This window comes from Eumetopias jubatus, unplaced genomic scaffold, assembly GCF_037043125.1.
Source record: "Eumetopias jubatus isolate StellerSeaLion01/CBP00866 unplaced genomic scaffold, mEumJub1_p1.0 scaffold_13, whole genome shotgun sequence".
Lineage (NCBI taxonomy): Eukaryota > Metazoa > Chordata > Mammalia > Carnivora > Otariidae > Eumetopias > Eumetopias jubatus.
In genome coordinates, this window is record NW_028274819.1 from 71,378,721 (window position 1) to 71,391,130 (window position 12,410).

A 12,410-nucleotide genomic window follows, 5' to 3' on the forward strand; every position below is an offset into this window, starting at 1 on the left:
ATATAGGAGATAATTTATATATTGATATGAAAATCTTCATTATTGAGTAAAAGAAATAAATTTAAAATTATAGGCATATATATAAGTTCTTACAAAACAAAAAGGAAAAAGCAGAATACTCAATAGAAAATAGCTTCTTACTTTTGAAGAAAAAACACATTTGTCATATTTAAGTAAAATGCAGTAATTTTCTGTTAATTTTTATTACTAAGTAAAACTTGCTTATTATTTTAAGAAATATATATAGAAGTGTAGGAAGTAAGAAGCTCAAGTAATCTTTTACACCCCTCTCTCCCTGCCCTCACCATACCACCCTCCAGAGGTAAATACTGTAAACATTTCGGCTACTCAGACATTTTTATATGCACACACACAAAATACTTTCAAGAAATACAAAATGAGGTCATGCTATGCCTTTATTTTTTAAGACACGTTTTAATTGCTGTACACTGACATACATAAAAGCACACAAGTCACAATCGTACAGATTCAGGATGCTGAATTACGAGCCTTTGCACTTTGTAAGAACTCCGGAAGCTGATTGGTTCAGAGTGAGCTAGAACTACTTTAGGGCGGAGAACCTGGAGTCCGGGGCAGGGAGCGCCTTCTAGCCCGCAGTAGCTGAAAAGCTCAGCGCCGGTGGGAGGAAGCGTCGGTCCTGTTGCCACGCTGCAGCGGGGCCACAGCAGAGGCGCAGGTCCCAGGAGGCCCCGCCGGCCGCGCCGAAATGTGGAATCCCCTGCACGAAGCCGACTCGACCTTTGTCGCTTGGCGCCGCCCGCGCTGGCTGTGCGTTGGGGCGCTGGTGCTGGTGGCAGGCCTCTTGATCGTCGGCTTCCTCTTCGGTAGGGGCGCGCTGGACTCGCGCACCCCGGAGCCTACCCCGCGGCCCTGCGGTTCCGGGGACTCGCGGGTCGCTGCCGAGTGCGGTCCTGTTGCGTGTTTCCCCGGGGACCGTGGTTTGGGTTGCGGGAAGGTGGGGAACGGCCCCCGAGGGTTAGCTGCGGGTCGCTGGGGACGGGGCACAGTGGGGCTCTGGATAGACTATGGTAGGACAGTCACCCAGGGTAAGGAGTGGAACGCAGAGACCCTGAAACTGGACTTCAGCAGGTGCCACATGCTCGAGCCCTTTGAGAAACTGGTACGTTTTAGGACGAGCGGGGTAGTTGAACCAGGTCTTCCAGGGAGCTTTGCAGAAAAGGACTCTAACCTGTTCGGTGTCTTTAGTCGTCTTGCTCCTGGGCTGCTTCATGTATGCAGTAGGTAGATGTCAAGACATTGTTGCACGGGGCCCCTTTTCTCTCCTCATTCTTTCGTCCTTAGGAGTTAAATAATTAGAGGAACATTTGGAAACTGGCTATTATTGTCAGCTCTCAACAGATCTTTACCCGTAGGTCTTTTGCGTTGCTCTGTGTACTGATTCACACACTTAACCCAACTTCTTAAAGAACCAGGGACACAGACAAGCTCAGACTAAATTTTAATTTTGACTCTGCTACTTCTTTGTGGCTTTGAACAATTTACTGAGACTCTCCTGGCCTCCGTTTTTCAATCTTTGTGATGAGAATTTCTGTAATTTATTCGGAATGGTAAATGAAATAGCGCCTAAAGCTCCTAGCATAGTGTTGGGGTGTTGGCACTTTTCTTTATTCCTTCTTGATGAGGAGATGCTTCTAATTGGATGTTGGTGCACAGGACTAGTTTAAGGTAGTTCACCCCTGCTCTGAATTCACCGCCCAGTGGATGACACAGAATAAGTTCTTTATTAATTGTTAATTTTTTCCTAGGATTCTCTGCTCTCCTCTCCCCCACAGGCCTCCCACCTCTTCATTTTGTTAATTTTTTAGCTCTCAATTCAGTGTGTCCTTCCCTGATCCCAGTCGAATCCAAGTCCTTTTGTTTTATGTACCAATGGAATTATATTTCCATTTGCTGCCACCCATTTATTTCAGTATGCATGTATATATGCGTGTGTGTATGCATGTATATGATTAATAACTGGAAAGTTCCGTGAAAGCTGGATGGGCAATTTTGGTAACTATTTTATGCCCAGATTGTATCATTTCTCTAAATAAAGCCTGTAAAGATGCCTCATTTCCCACAGACTAAAAGCCAGTTACAAGAGCTAACTGCTCCACATGATCTGGCTACCCATTCCCTCTGGCCTCTGTGTGCACTGGGCATCTTGCAGAACCACTGGGTAGATTGTACTTTTCTTGTAGCTTTCTAAAGTTCAGAGTCTCAAGCCTGCTTCAACTGGAAACACAGAATCTCAGCACATTTTGTTTTAGTTTCTGAAACAGAACAAATTATAAGTCTGAGTTTCCTTCAGTTCTGAAATAATTTATGTACTTGAAGTAGATTCATCATTAATTCATTATAAACATTTACTAAATGCTTATTCCGAGTCAGCAGAGGAGAAGTCGCTGTGGATAGAAGCTTTCAGGAGAAAATAGGTGTATCTCCTTTTTGCTTAACCTTTAAGAGATATTGTTCATCCCTATTAGTTGAAGCATTTTTATTTTTAGTGGTCCTTTTCTTATAAAACATTTTGCTTTTTAGAATCACAGCAACACCTGTCATTGAAATTGAATTAAAAAAATATGTTGTGACTGATCTGTATTTGAAAAGTGTTCCATGATTTTTTTTTTTCCAGTGGAAGTGGGCAAGAGAAATTAAATGGAAGAGAATCTCAGTTAATACTGGAGGTCACTGATACTTTGTGTTTCATGCATGAATAAATACAATAAGGAAAAATAGGTCCTGTTTGTAAGCTCATGTCTCATTCTTATCTTTGTATATATTTTACAGGATGGTTTATAAAATCCTCCAATGAACCTACTAACATTGTTCCACAGCATAATGTGAAGAAGGCATTTTTGGATGAATTGAAAGCTGAGAACATCAAGAGGTTCTTATAGTAAGCATATACTGATGGCTTATATGGGTAATTTGTTATTCTGTTCAGAAAGTTTTGATTCAATATTTTGTATACAGGAACTGACTTTTTAAAAAAGTTTTATTTATTGAAAACTTTGTATCATATTTCATCTAGACAGTATTATACTTTAAGCTAAACTGTATCACTAGAGACAATTTTGGGGAGGAGTCAGCAAACTCTGTCTGTAGAGGACCAACCCCCTTTGGGCCAGCTGATCTCTGTCACAACTACTCAGCTCTGCTATTGTAGCACAGAAGAGGCCAGAGACAATACATAAACATACGAGAGTGGCAGTTTCAGTAAAATTTTATTTATGGGCACTGAAATTTGAATGTCATATTATTTTTTTTAAGCTATTTAAAATGTAATAACTATTTTCAGCTTGTGGACCATACAAAAACAAGGAAGTGGGCTGGACTCCTATTTTAGAAGACGACATTGTATTTTAGCCAAAAGAATGAACTTGGACTTTGGACTCAGATATACTTGAATTTAAATTCCATCTTTGCCCATTGACAGTAAAATCACTTGGAGTGAATACTTAATCTTCCTGAGCTCTCATTTCCACATCTATAAAATGGTGACCATGGTATCATTGTGACAAGGATGAATTAGAGTGTGTATATGTGACATGGTGTGAAAACTAGCTACCTGTTTCCTGAAATAGCTATCTGTAGTGTAGAGCAAAAGATGTAAATGAGTAAATTTAAAGAGTATTTGCAAAGCAGCTAAAAGTAAAACACTTGTGTAGAATGATTGTATGTAACTGATTAGAATACTAGCTTTTTCATTTTTTTTTAAAGATTTTATTTAGTTATTTGACAGAGAGAGACAAGCAAGAGAGGGAACACCAGCAGGGGGAGTGGGAGAGGGAGAAGCAGGGAGCCCGATGCGGGGCTCAATCCCAGGACCCTGGGATCATGACCTGAGCCGAAGGCAGACGCTTAATGATTAAGCCACCCAGGCACTCCTAGAATACTAGCTTTTTCAAAGCAAAATACTTGGAGTTCCTGGTAGTAATTGAAGGATTTCTTTGTGAATACAAATTATAATTTCATATAAAAGACAGTTTTATATATATATACACACACACGCACACATATGCATAGATGTACACACACGCGATCATACAAACACATATGTCTTATTTATTTATTTATTTTAAAGATTTTATTTATTTATTTGTCAGAGAGAGAGAGAGCACAAGCAGGGGGAGCGGCAGGCAGAGGGAGAGGGAGAAGCAGGCTCCCCGGTAAGCAGGGATCCCGATGTGGGGCTCGATCCCAGGATCATGACCTGAGCCAAAGGCAGACACTTAACCGACTGAGCCACCCAGGTGCTTCCTATTTAAATTACAATACAATTAAAACTATGAATAAAAATTTGCTAGGCATCTTCCAGGTCTTTGGAAGGGCCATTTCCCAAGTGAGAGACCCGGAAGCTTAAATTTTGTGGAAACCCCTCCTCTGCCTCTTGGACTTCTTTCGCTTTAATTATGTATAATAGATAAAATAATAGTGGAGTTCTGGCAAATATAATGTTCATTCCTAGACAGAGCTGCTGTTCCTGCTTCCTTTCCTAACCTGTGACATGGACTGACCGACTGGCAAAGAAGTAAAATGAATGCCTTCATTTCTCTTTCTAGACCCTGAATAAAATGGAAGCAGTTTCTTGCTTATTCTCCATGACCCTGACCAAGCTCCTCTAACTGTTTAGAACTCAAGGATTTTCACCATTAGCACAAAAGAAAGAAATTGTGAGAACCCAACTCATCCCTCTAAGGACCACAGAATCACCAGAAACCTCCTGGACTCTCCAGATTTCCCATTTGCCATTCGGTCATCAAAGAGCTTTCAATCTAATTCTACCCATAGGCCAGGTGTCGGTAAAGCCTCAGATCTTCCATTTTACCCTCCTTCGATCTGCTACGAAAAGTCCTCTCTACTTCCAAGTTGTCTGCCTCTCCGTAGTGGCTGGCTGGAAGGATCAAAATAGGGTCTGTTTTTTTTGCCTCCCTTGGGATACAGGGTTGTCCTGTTTCCCTTCTGTTTTGTCAACACCTGGTTCAATTCTCAGCTCTGTTCACTACTTTGTATCTCTTTAGGGAAACTTTCCTTCTCTTCCTGGTTCGGAAAGACAAGATTATTTTAGAAAACTCTTTTGGACCTCTGGGCTCAGAATTTCCCTGATACGCCTTTGAGTACCACTTCTGCTTTGACTAGCTGCCTTCCAGGCATCTAGGTCCTGGAAGAACTGTTCCATCATTTGTAAATCAGATGCAATGTATTAAAACAGGAGTACTAACAGCTCTCTTTATTAATTGAGACGATGTAATGATATGTGGAACTTTTCTAGCCAGACAGAGATATGTGAGCCCATTTTTAAATACAAGTTGTTGGCTATTGGGGATGATATGTAAATTATTACTTTTTTAAGAAAACTTGATATTTTAGTAGGATTGACAAATTACTTGCAACACACTTCGTAATTGATTAAAACAAGAAAAATTAAGAGCTGCAGTTTGAGTTACCGAATTGAGCTACAGATCTTTGGAAAGTAGTGAGGTAGCAATATTCTCTGTGGGTACAGATGAGAAACTGAAGATTTAGCCAGGGTTATACAGGTTAGTGGCAAAACTTCTACTATATCACTTATAGAATTTTATCCAGTTAATTTATTTATCATTGGAAATGGGTTTTTTTCCTACTCTTCATTAGGATCAGCTTTGCTCCAAATGAGTGGGTTCCAGCCCTGATTGTAGCACAGTGTTATATCCTCATTGGTAATGACAACACTGTTACAAGGAATTTCACTTATAATAGCCAGGTCTGATAATAATCAATTCCCTCCTTCCTTCCTTCTTTCCTTCCTTCCTTCCTTCCTTCCTTCCTTCCTTCTTTCCTCCCTCCCTCCCTCCCTCCCTCCTTCCCTTCCTTCCTTCCTTCCTTCCTTCCTTCCTTCCTTCCTTCCTTCCTTCCTTCCTTCCTTCCTTTTGTGGTGGGGAGAGCAGGTTCAGGACTCCCTGTTGGCAACTGTTCTTTCTCTTTTTAATTTTTTTCTTTAATTTTTCAAAAATTTTTAAACTTTTTAATTTTAAATCTTTAATTTTTTTTTTCTTTAAGATACTCTACCCCATAACATGGGGCTCCAACTCATGACCCCAAGATCAAGAAGTACATGCTCTACCAACTGAGCCAGCCAGGTGCCCTATTTCTTACATGTAGGGACAGAGTTATCACTGTGACTTAAGGAAATATGTATAATCTGCATCCACTTTAGTTATGTTACAGTTTGTGATCTGTGTAATATAGAAAAAAAATAGCACCATGTTGGCTCTTTTTCTGTTATCTCTGCAGGTAATATAGACACCTCAGCTGCTTCTTAAAATTGTGTTATTTTGTTACTATGTTTTGCAAATACACATTGGAAATTTTGTGTAAGTTGTTGTAAGGGAGCAAGAATGTCCTATCCCCTTCAAGGTACTTCTAGCACCCTGACACAAGACAGATTCATAAGAGAAAATCAAACTTAATAGTGTATGTGTGGGGAATCCATATAGACATAGAAATTCCAAAGATAGGCAAAATGAGGTATATGAAAGGAACACACTTCACAAGGTGATAAGAAAAGCAGCTGTTTGATAAGTAGATATTTGCCCTGCTATACAGCTGGATCAGTCAGATAAAATTTATCTCTGCTAATAACCCTTATTTTGAGAACAACCATCAATTTAGATTCTATGTTGTTAAGGGAGCAGCAAAAGTTTCTTTTGAGCCTGTAGGGTTTCGATTGCCTTCAGCTCAGAATAACGTTCATGCCAATGTGGCCCATCTTGGGGTAGCCCACATTCAGCCCCTATAGTGTTTAGCCCTTAAACATTTTTTGAATAATGATTTTGATACTATCTTTGTAAATACAATTTAAATTATTTTAATAGAATTATAAAAAATAATCACAAGAACTCCAATTTTTAAAAATTGAGAGTTATTCTTCTTGGCAGTTGATTTGCCAAGTCAAATATTAAGATAAATTTACAGTAAAAGTAAACATTTGAAAATGGAATCATCATAGCCATGTTGCCTATTTATTAGTTTTTTTTTTAAAAAACCCTATAAGGATGAACATGTGTTGGTTTTAGAAAAACCTACATATTCAGAAGCAGAAGTTTGTGAAGATCTAGAAATAAATGTCTTTTTATGATACATAATGCTTTGGCATGTGGATTTTTTTCTTTAAGTGGGTTAAGATGAAAATACCTATGAGCTAAATCTTCAGGGAAACAAAACATTTCCAGGAGAGAGAGAGAAATTTAAACAAACAAAAGCACCAGTATCCAGACATATTAATGAGAAAGTAGTAAACTTGTGAAAATATTTTTGGTAGCTGAAATTCTGCCCACATAGCTTATTCATTAGAGATATTACTAGTCAGGCTAATTATCATCATTGATTTTTAAGTGTATTACTATGCATGATGAAGGGAGTACAAGAGATTTAGTCTGAGCTTCTCAAAATATGTTTAGATTATTCCTTAATGAAGATACTTCATAAAGGCTGCTAATCAAAAAGTTTCTTGATTGACCATAACTTGAAGTATTTAAAAATAAATGTAATTAACAGTTATTCTTGGCACGTCACAGCTTGGTATTTTGTATGAAAATATTTTCACCTACTAAATCTATTTCACACAGTGAAATAAATAATTCCGTGAAAGTTCTAAGATGCATGAGTCTTAAGGAAAGAAGAGGACACTTCCTCATCTACTATATAGGGAAACACCCAGCGGATTGCATATAACAATTTTCTACAAAGATCAGTTTCTCCAATTTTTCTCTTGAATGAGTACAAATTAGAGCATGAAAACTTCAAAACATGCTTTGAAAATCTATTTGATGCGATAATAGTACCACTTTGCTTTTTTAATGTATCACATTTCAAAGCACCTTTTAAATGTCAATCTGCCTTCATTGGTTGTTCATTTAGGATAAAGGCTGACTAAATATTAATTTCTAACTACTTTCAATTTTTGTTCACCAGTAATTTTACACGGCTGCCACATTTAGCAGGAACAGAACAAAACTTTCAGCTTGCAAAGCAAATTCAATCCCAGTGGAAAGAATTTGGCCTGGATTCTGTTGAGTTAGTCCATTATGATGTCCTGTTGTCCTATCCAAATAAGACTCATCCCAACTACATCTCAATAATTGATGAAGACGGAAATGAGGTAAAACAAAGAGATAAGAAACTACCCTCATCTCTATTCTTTTCAAACACCTTTTATGAAAGAATGCCCTATACCATCTCTAATTATTGATGGAAATCAATATTATTGAAACTTGTCAATGATGTCTTTAATATCTCATTACTGGTGTCAACTCCTTTCCTATGACGTTTGAATTTAATGTGATGTTGAAAAAATCTGAGAAATTAATGCTTGATCACAGTTGTATTTTCTGTTTTTTAGTATTGTGTGCTAGTATAAAATATGATATATTAGTACTTCCAGGCAAGTAAAATAGACACATTTTTGATAGATTCAGACTATAAAAGATACTGTATAAGTTTGGGGGTGTGAGGAAACCCAAGACACATTGTGTGTAGTTTGAGTCCGCAGCTTTTTATTGGTGCTTAATGATATGAGTCATATGATCATGTATTCAGCTCTGTGCCCAGAATTTGGATGTGGACATTTGAAGGGGGAAGAGAATTGGGAAAGAATGTCTATAGAATGATTATCTAAAGAATTTGTAATCTTGTTTGCAAGTTAGGGTACATACTTGAGGAAGAAAAGATAATACAAGTGATGAGGTATTTCTTGTCATGATATGCATTCAATATGAAAACTCGTAAAGTAAAACTCATTCACTTAACCCTATTTAGCATACCTTAGTTTTAGAGGTACTGTATCTTAACTGAAATAGCCCCTTTCAATCCAGATAGTCTCCTTCAGTCTTTTTGTCAGTTGGGCCTTTTCAGTTGGTATATAGCTTCAAATATGTCCAGGTTGATCAGTGAACTGAAAATGTCATGTGATTTAAATACATATAAATTTAAAAAATTTTTCCTAATATGTCAATCACCTTCTATCGACTAATGAATCAGTCTTTTAATGGCAAATATGTTGTTATGTCTTGCTGTCAGTGATGTAATCCCATGCTAAATTTCCTAATATGATTTGAAACTTTCTATATTAACTACTATTTTAAATTATTGTAGTTAGTTGTTTCTTTTTAAAATATTAAACTGTCTCAAAATTTAAAAAGTATTTTTAAAAAAAACTTATGTGGAATATCAATATACCACATATGGTCCCATAACATTTGTTAAATAGGTCGGGGCATATCTATATAATTAAGTACTAAGCAGTCTATAAAAGTATGATTAGGAAAGTTATTTAATGATGAAATAAGATATAGATTATGTTAAATATATATATATTTATACATATAAAACCTCTGTCTTGATCTGTCAGATTTGGGGATGATCTATATACAATGAGGAAAATAGCAAACTTGCACTTCTTTTTTCCTTCTTCTTTCACCTCCTAATTTTGACTGTGACTTTGCTTTTATTATTCCATTTCATTGTTTGTTTTGCCATTGTAAGCATTTATTAAATTCTTCAAGCCTGTCACATAATATAAATGTATCATGTAGAAACGTCATTCTGGAGATTTTCTGGAATGGTGTTAGCTGTCTCTTTTGGCTTCCTAGACCAATTTCTGTTGGGATGGGGAGTGTTTTCCCCACACATCTAACAAGCAATTCTCAGATACCAGTTGGGTGTCCTATAATTCAGTGCAGTTCTGACACTATTTACCTGGAGATAGCATCAGATTCCATAGGTAAGAGTTCAGTCTCATAAGACTGCCCCCTCCCCCACCCACTCAGATGCCAGGTGCAAGTCCAGGTTGTTAACCTGTGTTTCTGACCTACCAGCTGTAGACTGGAGGTTCCAATAACCCCCTTCAACTCAGGACGCCAGTTGAAAGCCCAGGTTGTTAACTGTATTTCTGACAGACGGGCAGAAATCAGAGGTTCCTATGATCCCCTCCTCAGGTTTTTTTAATGTGCTAGAGCAAATTAACATTTGCAAAAAACATTTTACATTCCAGATTACTGATTTATTAAAAGGATGATAAATGATATGGATCAGTAGCCAGATGAAGGATACATAGGGCAAAGTATGTGGGAAAGAGCAGAGAGTTTCCACGCCCTCTCTAGGAGCCCCAATCCCCTCCCATTTCCATGAGTTCGCCAACCCAGAAGCTCTCTGAACCCTGTCCTTTGGGTTTTTATGGAGGCTTCATTACATAGGTGTGATGATTAAATCTTGGCTATTGGTGATTGATTCAACTTCCAGCTCCTCTTTCCTGGTTGAGAGGTTGGCAGTGGGACTGAAAGTTCCAACCCTCTAATCACTAAGTTGGTTCTCCAGAAACCTGCGCCAATCCTTAAGTGGGGTCCAAAAATTACCTCGTTAACATAACAATAGACACATTTGTTGCTCTCATCAGGAAATTCCTTTTAGGAGGTTTTAGGAGCTCAGTGCCAGAAACGGGATGAAGATCAAATATATATTTATTATAAATCACAATATCACACTGCCTAAATCTTCCTGATTTTTTTAAAAGCTATATCATTGATTCATTTTCCTTTTTTATTTTCATCGAAAGTACATCTGAACATAGTCACATACTTCTCCAAAGTGCCTTGCTTCCTCCCTATTTCTCCCTCTCCTGAAGCAAGCAATATTCAACTTTTGACACAAAATGAACAAAACTTTTAGGTTTTATTTTTTTTTTAAGATTTTATTTATTTGATAGAGAGCGAGCACAGATAGGGGGAGCAGGCAGAGGGAGAGGGAGAAGCAGGCTCCTCGCTGAGCGGGGAGCCCGAAGCGGGCCTCGATCCCGGGACCCTGGGATCATGACCTGAGCCGAAGGCAGACGCTTAACGACTAAGACACCCAGGTGCCCCAAACCTTATAAATTTTAAAGGAAAAGGAAAAGAGTTTTATTTGAATCCAAGTTAAGGCAGCTGCCCAGGATACACAATTTTCACAAAAGAAAAATGGAGCATTAGGGAGGAAAAGGAAGAGTAAACATCACATAATAGGAAAATAAAAGTGACTTAAATGCTGTGTATCAGTAATTAGAAAAAATTTAAAGGAAAAAACTGATTAAAAACATAGCATATCAGACTAAGTAAAATCAGCTGTGTACTCTTTTATAAGGAGTGACTTGAACACATTACAAGTCTGAAAGTAACAAACCTGAAAAAGAAATACCAAGTAAATATTGACTTAAAAAATGGTTTTATCTTATAAAGTAAATTTTAAAGCAAAGTCAAAAACCTTATTAAGAGATAAAGAGCGTCACTACCTAATTGTTTCAATTCACCAACAATTCTAAAGTTGTTTTTATCTGTTAAAGGAAAAGTTACAACAGGCCCAAAATTGAATTACTTGTACTGAGACCCACTCAGAAAACCAAGATTTAATACCTAACCTAACGCAGTTGATTCAGCCTCTCCGAGGAATGTGACCTTTAACTAATCAATCTGGAATTACCTGGTCAGCACTGATGAGGTAATCCACCCAAATGACCTCCTTTGTCCCCTAAAGGACAAAGATCAATAAGGAAAAAATACAAAGAAAGCAAAAATAAATAAAGAGTTAAGAAAAAAAAAAGAGGCATATCTGTAGATGCTGCACAGATAACAAAGATAAGAAAATACTAGGAAGAAGTATGCCAGTAATCCACAGCTCAGATGAAACGGAAAAAACTTGAAATTTGACAAAAGAATGCAAAATCCAAATAGTTCTATAACATTGAAGAAATTAAATCAGTACTTCAAAAACTCCCACAACACAGAGCATCAAGACCAACTGGTTTTCCTTTAAGTTTGAAAGTTTAAAGTAAAAGATCATTTAAATATAACACAAGCTATTTCAAAGAATATTAAAAACTCAACTCATTTTTTAAGGCAAGTATAATCTAGAAACGATAACCCAACAAGCGAATTGCAAAAAGACAGGTCAAATGTGTAATGTATGTATATGGATAATATAATTATCATTATGAAAAAGAAAAAGTGCATACTCATCTCAAAAAATATCCCCCCCCCAAAAAAAACATTGAACAAATGAAACATAAATTCATGATAAAAACTCTTAGTAAACTTGGAAAGGAAGTTAATTAACATCACCTGATAAAGGTCACAGCAACTATCAAAATTAATGGTGAGACATTAAAAACATTCCCTTGGAATGTGGATATCTATCACTACTTTGCAACATTGTACATGGCCCTGGTCCTGGGCAAGGGTACAAACAGTGATGGGAGATCGGGAGTGAACCTAACGTTATGGTATCCCAACTAGAGCACCAAATATCTACCTTTTCTTTCTTTCTTTTTTTTTTTAAGATTTTATTTATTTGACAGAGAGAGACAGCGAGAGAGGGAACAC

The 12,410-nt window shown here is 37.4% G+C and overlaps 1 protein-coding gene across 3 annotated transcripts in view; it reads left to right on the forward strand.

Annotated features, from left to right (window-relative positions):
* The first annotated feature begins 727 nt into the window (after positions 1-727).
* FOLH1 (folate hydrolase 1) overlaps positions 728-12,410 on the forward strand; it is a 74,119-nt gene continuing 62,436 nt past the window's right edge. For all 3 annotated transcript variants that reach the window (XM_088017407.1, XM_028091710.2, XM_028091711.2), the window contains exons 1-3: positions 728-845; positions 2,812-2,920; positions 7,978-8,164. In XM_088017407.1, the coding sequence (XP_087873533.1) occupies positions 728-845; positions 2,812-2,920; positions 7,978-8,164 (414 nt within the window). The remainder of the gene's footprint in view (positions 846-2,811; positions 2,921-7,977; positions 8,165-12,410) is intronic.